We start from the raw sequence: 14,559 nt of genomic DNA on the forward strand, positions 1-14,559 counted from the left end.
GGTTTGAAAATCAGACCCTCATCACAATGCCACTGGCTTCCCTGGTGGCTCAGCAGGAAAGAACCCACCTGCCAATGTAGGAGACACAGGGTTTGATCCCTGGGTCAGGAAAATCCCCTAGAGAAGGAAATGGCAACCTACTCCAGTATTCTTGCCCAGCAAATCCCAGGGGCAGAGGAGCCTGGTGGGTTACAGTCCACGGGGTCACAAAGAGTCAGACACTACATAGCGACTAAACAACAGCAACACAATGCCGTTTAACCGGTCTGGGTGGGAGCCTGCGTATCTAGGTGAGCCGCTTAGATGAAGTGAGACGTCAATAGGTCAGAGCGAGAACGTGAGTTATGGGACCACTCCATCAGCATCGTTATTATGGGTCAGGGAAAGGCACTAAGGTCACTTTATCTGCTGAAGTGGTAGGGGATGGTGATTTCATCGCATATGGCTTTTGATTAGAATGTCTCAATGAGATTGGCAGTGACGGGGAGATGAATCTCGGAGACCAAGTTTGGATTGTGTGTAGGTATGTTTAAGTAGCATCCTAATGACTCTCAGAAATTACCTGAGGAAGATGTAATCAGCTAGACCATACTGGCTTATCAACATTGGGCCATGTTCTGCATTTCTAATTTGATTACCTGGAAACTAGTATCATTAAAGTAAAAGACATCTGTGTTGTATGTCTTGAAGGCGGGGATGGGGGGAGGGACCAAAGAAAGATTAATGATACTTTAGGAAATGCTCTGATTCTGTGCTGGAAATTATCTCTTCTCACAAATTTTGCATTCTAGCCTAAAACAGCCCTGTCTTTGCTCTATAATTGGAAATATAGTAAACAGTCAAACCCAGGCACTAGGAAAAATGTCAGATTTATTTTCTCCACCCCTACTTGTCCTATATTTGTTTGGTTTATTGTTCTCTTGGTCAGTGAAGAAATTTTATTTATATGTGAGTGGCAGAGAGCATAAAAGTAAATGATTCAACAAATTTACCATTTGGAGTATTTTCTATTTTTATAGTAATTAACCGTATTTTGGGACATGAAGTACAGGAAGGCTTCCCTATAGTATTTGTATGGTAACTTTTCTCTCCACAGAAATGTGTTGCATTTTAAACCCATATGACAAGCAAATACTTCTATCCTAAATGTCTGAAAGAAAGATATCTAGTATGGTTTCCTGTGCACAAAGATGTGGATTACAAGGCTTTCAAGAGCTGTAAGGTAGGTTTTCTGTTTAGACCTACCTCATATCTAAGGTATTTAGAAATTAACTGGTGCAAAATAATGTACTACTTACTAGAAACAATTTTAAAGTACCGTAGCCTATCATCTCTTTCAAATAATCTTTACTGGGGACATTCACACGAGCATCCTGTGGCCGGGTGCCTGAACTTGCTGTTACAGTGTTGGGGACCACTGCTTTCTCAGATTTTACACTGGATCAAAGACAGTCTTTATGCTGATAGGTGATACTAGAGGAGTGTCAGTTTCCCTGGACACTCTCAGAAGCTACTCCCATCCTAGAGTCCACTCACCAGGTAGGCCCAGAAATCATCTGCTCAGACCAGAGACATCACATGGGTGTCCTTGCCTGAGGAGGCGAAGACGGTGCAAGAAAAATGCAGGACAGAATTCCAGTCTATAAATAACTCAAAGGCCATGGAAAAGAGGAGATGAACATAAGAGAAACAAGGAACCAACTAAACTATGGAAAATTCAGTCCTCCATTGTGTGAGGTTCACCGTTCTTTTCTTAGAGAACCAATCAGGAGGGAAAGGAAGCCCTGAAGCAGGGCTGATTTTGTTAGACATACAAAAGGTCAGAGCTTTCCAGGTGGTTTTGATATGATGTAGGACCAGAGCTTATGGCTCAGGGGTTAAAAGAATACACTCGCCAATGCATGAGATACAGGAGACGAGAGTTTGACCCCTGGGTTGGGAAGATCCCCTGGAGGAGGGCATGGCAACACACTGCAGTATTCTTGCCCGGAGAATCCCGTGGACAGAGGAGCCGGGGGGCTCCACAGGATCACAGAGTCGGACACAACTTAAGTGACTGAACACATGCCCAGGGCCAGGGCTTGGTACCTCTTAGTACTGACTCTTGGTTTTAATGGCTGATGCTGGGACAGACATCCTGATCCTGAACCACCCTCGTTGTGTACTTGCCCCGTTGCAGTTTAGAAAAGGCTGTTTGGCATCAGTGGAGAAGCTGTGCTTCATCTGAGGTGGAGATGAGTCTCCTGTGTATAACGGGAGACCCCTTGACAGCAAACCACATGACAGGCAAAGAGTTTGTCCATAATCTCCTAGGGGGTGGTGGGGACGAAGAAAGAAAACGAGCTCATTTGCATCACAAAATTTTTGCTAATAGTAGTTCTACTTGTTTTTGTAAACTGTGGGTAGAGCACTCAACATGAAAGCCAGTCTTTTTTTTAAAAAGCATGCTTGAATTTTATTATTTTTAGCTACTCTCTAGTTGCCATGCCCAGGCTTCTCACTGCAATGGCCTCAGTAGTTGTGGTGCACGGGCTTAGTTGCCACTTGGCATGTGGAATCTTCCCAGACCAGAGATAGAACCTGTGTCCCCTGCGTTGGCAAGTGGATTTCTTAACCAGCAGACAACCAGGGAAGCCAGGAAAGATATTCTTTTAACAAAACTCTTAAGTGTACGTTCCAGTGTTGTTGACTTTAGGTACAGTGTTTTACAGAAGATCTTTAGAATCTATTTGTCTTTCTTAACTGAACTGTTAATGTCAATTGACTAGTAACTTCCCATCTTTCCAATCTTTGATTCGAGGAATTTGACTGCTTCATTAGATAGCTGGTGTCTGTGGAATCATGCAGTATTTATTCTTCTGTGAGTGGCTTATTTCATTTAGCATAATATCCTCAAGGTTCATCCATGTTGTCACATGTTGCAAAATTCCCTTCTTTTTAAAAGGTGAGTAGTCTTCCATTGTCTGTATCTGCCACATGTTCTTCATTCATTTATCTGGGCCGCTTACGTTGTTTCCACATTTGGCTGCTGGGAGCAGTGATACAATGAACAAGGGAGTGCCAATATATCTTTAAGATTCTGATTTCAATAATTTTGGTAAATACCTAGAAGTGGGATTGCTGAATCTTATGGTAGTTTTATGTTTAATTTTTTTTTTTTTTGGCTGTATACATAGGGTGCTTTATTCTCCACAGAATGATACATGCTAAGGTGGGTTGGGCTTGGGCCGATGTCCCCATATGTACAGAACTGAGTAAAGTGGGTCTCTAAGAAGAAGTCTGATTTGCCTTGATGTGGAGGAGGGCTGGGGAGGGTGGAGATGGATGTGACAACCAGGGTATGTTCAGTCCTGTGCTGGTTCTGGCCTGGAATGCAGGGAGTTACAGCAGCTCTCAGGGTGGTCACTTCCAGGCAGGGGCGGCCTGCCGGGCTTGGAGGGCCTTCTGTACCACATCTTCCCACTGGGCATCTGATATCTCGCGAGCCCAGGCAGGAACCCCTGGCGCAGGCAGGCTTATGCCAGCCATCGTCCTTTTCACCAGCTCTACATGTTCTGGGTCCATGGGAATAGAGCTGTGGTTGTTCAATGCTGTAGCTCCCTGCTCATCTTCGTCCTCACTTTCTAGTGGTGGGTCTGGCAAATGAAGCCCCAGGGCCTGGATCCGATCCTGGATATCAGCAACTACATCTTCTCCATCCCCCACTGGTGCCAGTTCCACCTCCTCTTGTTCAGGATCTTGGTTCAGAGGCTGATAGGAGTAGCCAGCTGGTCCTGCCCCTGTTTCCTCTTGTTCTTCCTCCGGTTCCTCACTGCTCCAATCCCCAGTGCCTTCCGTGGGGCCCTGATGTGGCTCGAGTTCCTCAGTCTGATTGGGGAAGATACGTTCAGGACCCATGGTGTCGCCCCCTAGAACTACTGCTGCCATCGGGCAGGGGCCGCTCACAGCCCGCGACCCAACCCCTATGTTTAATTTTTTGCGAAAGCTCCATACTGTTTTCTGTAGCAGTTGTACCATTTTGTGTTCCCACCAACAGAATGCAAGGGTTCCAACTTCTCCACATCCTTGCCAACACGTCTTGTTTCTTGTTTGTTTGCTTTTCCATATATAATAACCATCCTGACAGGCATAACGTGATGTCTCATTGTGATTTTGACTTGCATTTCCCTGATGATTAGCAACATTGAACATTTTTTATATATGGCTCCACCATCAGTATGTCTTCTTTGGAAAAATGTCTATCTAAGTCTGTAGCCCATTTTTTTGGAGTTGTAGGAGTTCCTTATATGTTTTGGAGATGAGCTCCTTGTCAGATGTATGGTTTGCAAGTATTTTTTCCCATTCCATAAGTTGCCGTTTTATTCTGTTGATTGTTTCCTTTGCTTGAAGATGTTTGGTTTGATCTTAGAGGAAAAGCTTTCAGTTTTTCACCATGAAGTATAATGTTTCCTGTGGGTTTTTCATAATTAGTCTTTATTATGTTGAAGTAATTTCCTTCTGTTTCTAGTTTGTTTTGAATTTTTATTATGAAAACCTGTTAGATTTTGTCAGATGCTTTTTCTGTATGTATTGATATGATCGTGTGATTTTTATCCTTTATTCCGATAGTATGGAATATCACATTAATTGATTTTCATGTATGAAACATTCTTCCATCCTAAGGATAAATCTCACTTGGTTGTGGTATATAATCCTCATGTGCTGTTGGCTTGAGTTTGCTAGTAATTTGATGGGGAATTTTGCATCTATATTCATCAGATATATTGGCTATAGTTTTCTTTTTTTGATGTGGACCGTTTTTTAAAAAAATCTCTATTGAATTTGTTATAATACTGCTTCTGTCTTATGTGTTGGTGTTTTGGCTGTGGGGCCATCTCAGCTGCCCAAGCAGGGATTGAACCCATAGGCCCTATATTGGTTAGTCTTAACTACTGGACCACCAAGGAAGTCCCTGACTATAGTTTTCTTTTCTTGTGGTGTCTTTTTCTGGTTTTGGTATCAGGCTAATGCTGGCCTCATGAAATGTTTGAAAGTGTTCACTCTTCCTCCATGTTTGGAAAGAGTTTAAGAAGGATTGGCACTAATTTTTCTTCATTTGGTAGGATTCATCATGAAGCCAAGTATTTTTGTGCTTTCCTTTTTTGGGAGATTTTGATTATTGATTAACTTCTACACTTATAGATCTGCTCATACTTTCTATTTTTTCATGATTTAGTCTTTCTAGGCTATATGTTTCTAGGAATTTATCCATTTGTTCTAGGTTATCCAGTTTGTTGGTCTATTGTTGTTCATAGTAGTCTCTTATGATCCTTTTAATTTCTGTAGTATCAGTTGTAATGATTCCTCTTTCATTTCTGATTTACTTGAGTCTTCTTTTTATCTTAGTAGGAGTTTGTCAATTTTGCTTAACTTTTCTAAAACTAACTGAAAAATTCACAAGTATGTGGAAATTAAATAGCCTGCTGTTGAATAACAATTAGGTCAAAGAAGAAATAAAAAAGGACATTAGAAGATACCTCTAGACAAATGGGGGGCTTCCCTAGTGGTTCAGAGGTTAAAGCCTCTGCCTGGAATGCAGGAGACTCAGGTTTGATCCCTAGGTGGGGAAGATCCCCTGGAGAAGGGAATGGCAACCCACTCCAGTACTCTTGCCTGGAGAATCCCATGGAGGGAGGAGCCTGGTGGGCTACAGTCCACGGGATCGCAAAGAGTCAGACTCTTTGTTTTCATGAAAATGAAAACAAAAACTACCAAAACTTAGGGGATGAAACAAAAATAGAAGAGGGAAGTGCATTGCAATAAATGTTTAGATGAAAAAATGAGAAAGATCTTAAAGATTACACCTCAAGGAGCTAGAAAAATAAGAACAAACTAAATCCAAATTTAGCAGATGCAAGGAAGTAACAAATATTAGAGCAGAACTAAACGAGATATAAAATAGGAAAACAACAGGGAAATGTCAAAACTAAGAATTGGCTTTTTGAGTGCCACTTTTCTCAACTCTGAAATCAAGAAAATAAGTGCAGTAGCCACTTTAATTGAAGCAGGTATCTGTATGCACATGATTTGGGGCAGAAATATGATTCAGTTCAATTCAGTTCAGTCACTCAGTCCTATCTGACTCTTTGTGACCCCATAGACTGCAGCACGCCAGGCCTCCCTGTCCATCATCAACTCCCAGAGTTTACTCAAACTCATGTCCATTAAGTTGGTGATGCTATCCAACCATCTCATCCTCTGTCGTCCCCTTCTCCTCCTGCCTTCAATCTTTTCCAGCATCACAGTCTTTTCAAATGAGTCAGATCTTCCCATCAGGTGGCCAAAGTACTAGAGTTTCAGCTTCAGTGTCAGTCCTTCCAATGACTATTCAGGACTGATTTCCTTTAGGGTTGAGTAGTTGGATCTCTTTGCTGTCCGAGGGACTCTCAAGAGTCTTCTCCAACACCGCAGTTCAAAAGCATCAATTCTTCAGTGCTCAGCTTTCTTTATAGTCCAACTCTTACATCCATACATGACTACTGGGAAAGCCATAACTTTGGCTAGACGGATCTTTGTTGGCAGAGTAATGTCTCTGCTTTTTAATAAACTGTCTAGGTTGGTCATAACTTTTCTTCCAAGGAGCAAGTGTCTTTTATTTTCATGGCTGCAGTCACCATCTGCAGTGATTTTGGAGCCCCCAAAAATAGTCTCTCACTGTTTCAATTGTTTCCCCATCTATTTCCCATAAAGTGATGGGATGGGATGCCATGATCTTAGTTTTCTGAATGTTGAGTTTTAAGCCAACTTTTTCACTCTCCTCTTTCACTTTCATCAAGAGGCTCTTTAGTTCTTCACTTTCTGCCATAAGGGTGGTGTCATCTGCATATCTGAGGTGATTGATATTTCTCCCGGCAGTCTTGATTCCAGCTTGTGCTTCATCCAGTCCAGAATTTCTCATGATGTAGACTGCATATAAGTTAAATAAGCAGGGTGACAATATACAGTCTTGATGTACTCCTTTCCCAATTTGGAACCAGTCTGTTGTTCCATGTCCAGTTCTAACTGTTGCTTCTTGACCTGCATACAGATTTCTCAGGAGGCAGGTCAGGTGGTCTGGTATTCCCAGCTCTTGTAGAATTTTCCATAGTTTGTTGTGATCCACACAGTCAAAGGTTTTGGCATAGTCAATAAAGCAGAAGTAGATGTTTTTCTGGAACTCACTTGCTTTTTCAATGATCCAATGGATGTTGGCAATTTGATCTCTGGTTCCCCTGCCTTTTCTAAATCCAGCTTGAACATCTGGAAGTTCATGGTTCAGGCACTTTTGAAGTCTGGCTTGGAGAATTTTGAGCATTACTAGTGTGTGAGATGAATGCAGTTGTGTGGTAAGTTTGAGCATTCTTTGGCATTGCCTTTCCTTGAGATTGCCTCTCTTCCAGTCCTGTGGCCACTGCTGAGTTTTCCAAATTTGCTGGCATATTGAGTGCAGTACTTTCACAGCATCATCTTTTAGGATTTGAAATAGCTCAACTGGAATTCCATCACCTCTACTAGCTTTGTGCCTAATGATGCTTCCTAAGGCCCACTTGACTTTGCATTCCAGGATGTCTGACTCTAAGTGAGTGATCACACCATCTTGATTATCTGGGTCACGAAGATCTTTTTTGTATAGTTCTTCTGTGTATTCTTGCCTCCTCTTCTTAATATCTTCTGCTTCTGTTCAGTTCAGTTCAGTTCAGTCGCTCAGTCGTCCAACTCTTTGTGACCCCATGAATCACAGCACGCCAGAACTCCCTGAATTCCCGGAGCTCACTCAGACTCACGTCCATCGAGTCAGTGATGCCATCCAGCCATCTCATCCTCTGTCATCCCCTTCTCCTCCTGCCCCCAATCCCTCCAAGCATCAGACTCTTTTCCAATGAGTCAACTCTTCGCATGAGGTGGCCAAAGTACTGGAGTTTCAGGTTAGGTCCATACCATTTCTGTCTTTTATTGTGCCCATCTTTGTATGAAATGTTCCCTTGGTATTTCTAATTTTTTTGAAGAGATCTCTACTCTTTCCCATTCTATTGTTTTCCTCTATTTGTTTGCACTGATCACTGAGGAAGGCTTTCTTATCTCTCCTTTCTATTCTTTGGAACTCTACATTCAAATAGGGATATCTTTCCTTTTCTCCTATGCCTTTTGCTTCTCTTCTTTTCATAGCTATTTGTAAGGCTTCCTCAGACAACCATTTTGCCTTTCTTCTTCTTGGGGATGGTCTTGATCACTGCCTCCTGTTCAGTGTCACAAACCTCCGTCCATAGTTCTTCAGGAACTCTATCAGATCAATCCCTTGAATCTATTTGTCACTTCCTTTGTGTAATTGTAAGGGATTTGATTTAGGTCATACCTGAATGGTCTAGTGGTTTTCCCTACTTTCTTTAAGTCTAAATTTGGCAATAAGGTGTTCATGATTTGAGCCACAGTCCACTCCCTTTTTTTTTTTTTTTTTTTGCTGATTGTATCTTTGGCTGCAAAGAATATAATCAATCTGATTTCCATATAGACTATCTTGTGATGTCCATGTGTAGAGTCTTCTCTTGTGTTGTTGGAAGAGGGTGTTTGCTATGACCAATGATCACACCAGGATGAAATGTGTATCAGCTTACTCATAAGAAGGTTTTACCATGCCTCTTAGTTTAGGGATATAGGAAATTAGAAAATACAGAAAAGTATGAAGCCTCTTTAGGTGATAGTTGAAGTTACTGGTGGGCTCTGCTGTCAGTGACTGCCAGGAGAAAGGAGTGCAGATTCATCACATTCTGTCAAACTTTTTGGACCATTTGCTATAGAAATATCTCAGTCAGCTCATGTCTACAGCAGTCTTCAAGACTTCCCTACAGTTCTTTATTGTTCACTCATTCTTTGTCAGGGTGTGCCATGAAATGATGCTGGGAGTCTGGTTTCTTGCTTTGATTCACTCTTTTTCCTTGACTAAAGCACTTCCCAGTGGGGACAATAACCTAATACACTGAGCTCAGTGTAAACAGGAAATCTGGCAGCAATAACTGGACCAAGGGCTAACTTTGCAAAGCCAAGTTTTAATGAGTAATTTGCAAAGTAATTAATCAGGAGGCTACTGTCCTTAGAAAATGGGGCAAGTGCACACCACGCTGACTTGATGCCTTTCCTGGCTGCCTGAGGTTACAGCATCTTATGGACTCCCGCCCTCCTTATGACCAGCAAGCTTCTCTTAAGTCATCTGCTGTTACCAGGATTGAAGGGAGAAAGTTAGTGAGCTCCAGAATCCGCTTCTGTAGTCTCAAAAAACTGCAGACCATGAGCTGTTCATGACCAATCAGTGGGCCAGAAAATCAACTTAGTGATTCAAAGTCTTTGTCCTTCAGTTGTGTTGATTCTTTGTGACCCCATGGACTGTAGCCCACCAGGCTCCTCTGTCCATGGGATTTCCCAGACAAGAGTACTGGAGTGGGTTGCTATTTCCTTCTCCAGGGAATCTTCCTGACCCAGGAATCAAACCCGGGTCTCCTGCATTATAGGCAGATTCCTTACTGTGTGAGCCACCAGAGAAGCCCAAAATCAACTGTCAAAAAAAATTAAGTGGAATAAACTAGAAACATCAGTGTGTCATATGCTATGAAGTTAAATATTTCGCAAAACTAATTTTTTACACACATATAGATATGTACACCTATGTTGGTACTGGATTATAATATAATATAGATTTCTTACTGTAGATCTTGGTCAGAAAAGCTTAAGCGTCATTACACTAAAAATTTTTGAAGTATGGAAATATTTTCTCAATTACATTTTAGATAGTGATCAAAAGATAGTTTATTTCTTTATGCTTAGGAAAAATAAATTTTCTAGGAAAATAATAAATGTACTTAAAGTTTCTGTAATTAGACAAAAGAAATTAATATGTTTGTATGATTCTCCCCAAAATATGACATTAAGTGTAAACTGTTTGATAGCTCATGCTATTAAGTATCCTAAATATTTCAAAGCTATATTTATGATATATTTTGTATGAAAATTAATGATAAGGCAAATAATACAAATATTTAAACATTTTAAATAGCATTTCAAAATGTAGAGTCTTGACACTAAAAAGAAAAAAGTAAAATCGAATTTTAAAAAAGTACAAACAGCAAGTCCACAGGTTCTTCCAAGGAGCAGAGAAGACAATTGAGCTATTTCAAGGCTGTCATCAATATATTTTTCAGATATTATCTTAGAAATTCTATAAAGCTCTATTACTTTTATTTGGTATTTGAGCAGTTTTCTTCATCATCTACAGTGACACATTTCTTTGGTGCGGGGGAAGTAAGGGAATCATTTTGTTTTAAAGAATCATCATTTTTATGTAATATGTAAAACAAGAAGCAACATAGGAACATAGACTCCAGAACCAGATTGCTTGGGTTATGTGACCAAGAGCTGGTGCTTTAACCTGTCTGTGCTTCACTTTTTCATCCATAAATGGAGGAAAAGAGCAGTGTCTGTATTAAGGAGGATTAAATGAGTTAATATTTATAAGTCGGGCAGTTAGGAAGTGCTCTTGAAGTGTTTGCTGTTTCTCATGACACCTAGTCAACCTTTGTTTATTCAGCAAACATTCACATCTCACCTAGAAGATCAAATGCTGACCTGAGGATGGAAGAGCTGCCTCCAGCATCTGAAGAGTGCAGCTGGGTAGATCAAGTCCCTGGAAGGGTAGATGGGAGGCAGGATGCAAAATGCCACTTTGGTGATGGGGGAAGGGGAGCTGGGGTAGACAGTGAGTGCGAAAACTCACTTTTCTTAAACAAATAATGGTTGCCCACAGTCTAAACAAAGTCCAGATGTTGACATTTGTTTTGGATTTTCCCCTTGACCAAGCAGCCTAATTCCTGGCTTCTCCCTTCCTTACCACCTCGCCCTAAGCTTTTTGTTGCCATTTCTGTAGGCTGGCTTTTCTCTAAGCGTTCGGTCTCAATGGAGCAGTTGAAGGGTTACAGCTGGGATTCAGGAGCGATGGATCACACAGGACTCCAGGCATAGGTGGGGATCTCTCAGTGCTGATCCATATGCCTGTGGTTGGTTGGCCCATTTACCAGAGGTAGAGAGAGGGATTACTGCTTTGGTTTACAGGCCTTCTTACCTCCCCTTCCCAAGCCAACTGCTCAACTTGCAAAATGCTTCAAATATCCTCTAATCATACCTGGTATATAGTGTAAATCTTCTAAAGTACGTTTCACTTGTGAAAAATGTAACCTGCGTGGTTCTGATTACCCTAATAGTTTGTCGCGCTGTGTATTTACTCATAAACTCAATATTACAGAAGGAAAATTGGGCATTTGGGTCCAGGGTTGAGAGTGAGGGAGCCATTTCAGGAATGTAGAAGTCTTATTCGTTAAGCACTTGGTAAGCCCCAGCTGTGAGGATCCAAATATGAATCAGACTCTCGCAGGGCTGAACGTGGATGGGGAAACAGATATGATTACAAGTGTTAGGAACACTCTAGTAGAAACACAGACATGTTTCAGTGGTGGCTTACAGCAAGGCATGGTCAGTTAATGCTTTGGTGCTGTTAAGGACCTCATGTTAGCATGTTACTATCTGGAGCACCAGCACATGTTAACCAAGGACCTTCTGCAGGTGGAACACCACACCCAGGAGCTGGACTGTCCACCAAGATAGGACAGTGGGAAGGTAGATCAGGAAGCCGCCCAACTTGCCACCTTTAGCCCAGCCCTGTATACACATGACCGCATCTGAACTGAGGTCATGTCCCATGTCCCACATCTATACACCATTCCAGTTCCTATAGGGATGGCTTAGAAGTTATGTGCCTGTCTGTGAAGGCACAGGCGGTGGTGAAGCAAGCGAATGAAAGATAAACCCCTACCCAAATGGTCAGCATCACCAGCAAAGGAAAAACTTGATGCAGATGTAACCACAGAAAGTTAACAATGGTAAAGAATAGGAAGAAAAGGTTTTAGAAGGAGTATGACTTTGAATAGATGATTCACAAGCAAAGAATAAATGCTTTGTTCACCTTGACCCTAAAAATGAGAAGGTTAATTGAATGCAAAAGGAGGAACATTATGATAAAGAATTCAAGTGACTGAATGAAATGAAAAATGATTTATTAGGTGCTGGAGATTCAGCAGGGAGCTCAATCTCCCATCTGGGGGAAAAAGGGAGACATTAACCTTCTATGTGACCCTCGAGAGCTCAGTAATAATAATGTTGAAGGAGAAGTGAGGGGAGCCTTGGTGAGAAAAATCAGGAGAGTTAGTCATGCACCAAAGAGATGTTTTCAGGTTGGGATCAGGAAACCAAGATGATTAAATCAATGAAGAATTATTGTGTGCAACATGATCAAAGTAATGAAAAGACCCGTCTTCTCAAACTGTATATGAGCAAGGAAATCCCAGGATGGCAGTGGCTGGGGTACATGTGGAAGACAGAAAATGGTGTCGGGAGTTCAGGAACCAAGAAGTAAAACAATAACAATAACAGCACCCCCGTAACCTGTAGATCCTCGATGTAACACCTCAGAATAAACTGAAAGGCATCACAGTGCTCTTTCCAAGCCACTCCAGGTATCTGTGTTTGCCCAGCCACCTGTCTCCTGAATTGGGAACATTGCCAGATACAAAAACAAACAAGATGAAAGAAAACAAAGTAAAACACTAAGACCCTGATGCTGGGAAAGACTGAGAGCAGGAGGAGAAGGGGGCCACAGAGGATGAGATGGTTGGGTGGCATCATTGCCTCAATGGATATGAGTTTGAGCAAACTCCGGGAGACAGTGAAGGACAGGGAAGCCTGGTGTGCTGCAGTCCATGGGGTCGCAAAGAACTGGACACGACTGAGCAGCTGGACAACAACAAAAGATTCAACCACATGAGCCTGATAATTTCAAACTTGAATTGGAAAGGGCAGCAATGTCATTAAGTGAGGCGGGGGAAAAGGAGGTGATTACCAGGGCATGGACAGATCTTAAGAAGGAGACAGATTCCCCGAATTTTGATTTCATTGCTGTTCCCACCTGGCTTTGTGGTTCTGGTGAGGGGGTTTCTCAGTGTGTGTTGTTGTTTTTTTTCCTTGCCTGTTGTTGTTTTTTTTCCTTGCCTGTAAAACAAGAGTCTTGGAATAAATGAATTCTAAGATCCTGACTGCACTTAAGTATTTCCATAAGGATATAGAGAATATAAAGTGAATTCAGTTCTCATGACAAGTTCAAAGTGAATTCACTACTCAGGATGTAAGAATGAAGTTACTATCCAGTTGGTCATTTACTTATTTTCCTTCTTTTTTTAGTTTGCCAACCCACTCTTGATCTATCTAGGTTCACACTCAGAAAATCTGTTCCATCCGCTTCCTCAGAAGCTTCCTAGAATATCACAATGTCTTCAAAGGACTTCTCTCCCAGTTTCAGTAAAAATGGGCATATTTTGCACCATTAAAGGCATAATGTCCAAAGTTTGTCCATATTCTGCCAATTTTGTTCCTGCTGAGCTCCTTCTAGAGATGTCAGGGCCCTTGGCTTACTTGGTTTTTGTGGGTGGATACTACCTTTTGGGGAATATAGTAGCCAAGGGATTTAAACCATGTCTGTTTAAAGTTGCATTGTAGGGACCTCCCTGCTGGTCCAGTGGCTAAGACTCCTTGCTCCCAGTGCAGGGGGCCTGGGCTCCATCCCTGGTCAGAGAACTAGATCCCACATTGCCGCAACTAAGAGTTTGCATGCTGCAGTGGAGATCAAAGATCCTGTGCGCTGCAGTGAAGACTTGGTGCAGCCAGATAAATAAATAAATAATTAACTGGGAAAAAGTTCCGTTGTGTGGGTTAGGGGAATGGGGGAAGGTGGCCCAAGGGTACAAAGCTCCAATTTATAAGATAAGCAAGTGCTGGGAGTGTAATGCACGGCATGGTGACTAGAGTTAACAATAGTATATTATATCCTTACTAAGAGAGAAGATCTTAAATTCTCATCACAAAGGAAAAGAATGTGTGAAGTGACAGATGTTAACCAAACCAATTGTGGTGATCATTTTGTAGGATATACTTATATCAAATCATTATGCTATACATGCTAACCTCGCCTAGTGTTATATGTCAGTTATGTCTCAGGAAAGCTAAGGGGAAGTCAAGTTGCATTGTGCAGTAGGATATTGCTCGGTAGCTTCAGTTATAGTGCCTGCGTGGATGCTAAGTCACTTCAGTCGTGTCCGACTCTTTGCAACTGTAACAATCATAGCCCCCCAGGCTCCTCTGTCCATGGGATTCTCCAGGCAAGAATACTGGAGTGGGTTGCCTTGCCCCGCTCCTGGGGATCTTCCCAACCCAGGGGTGAAACCCGCATCTTTTATGACCTCCATCTCCTGCACTGGCAGGCGGGTTCTTTACCACTAGTGCCACTTGGGGAACCCCGTCCGTTGCAGTGGTAAGCGTCAAATGAAGAGTGTGAGGCACACGCATTTCATGCCTTCTGCAGAGTCCAGTGCCTTTTCTCTTCAGTGTAAATGGGCAGTAACACACCTAATAAAGCCAAAGCAAAGAATGGTCATTTCAGCCTGCCAATTT

General features: G+C 42.0%; 1 protein-coding gene across 1 annotated transcript; it reads right to left on the reverse strand.

Moving 5' to 3' along the window:
- Positions 3,152–3,975, reverse strand: LOC102187143 (male-enhanced antigen 1). Its single transcript, XM_018056625.1, has one exon. The coding sequence runs from the start codon at positions 3,925–3,927 to the stop codon at positions 3,403–3,405; it is 525 nt and encodes a 174-aa protein (XP_017912114.1). The 5' UTR covers positions 3,928–3,975; the 3' UTR covers positions 3,152–3,402.

This window comes from Capra hircus, chromosome 12, assembly GCF_001704415.2.
Source record: "Capra hircus breed San Clemente chromosome 12, ASM170441v1, whole genome shotgun sequence".
NCBI lineage: Eukaryota > Metazoa > Chordata > Mammalia > Artiodactyla > Bovidae > Capra > Capra hircus.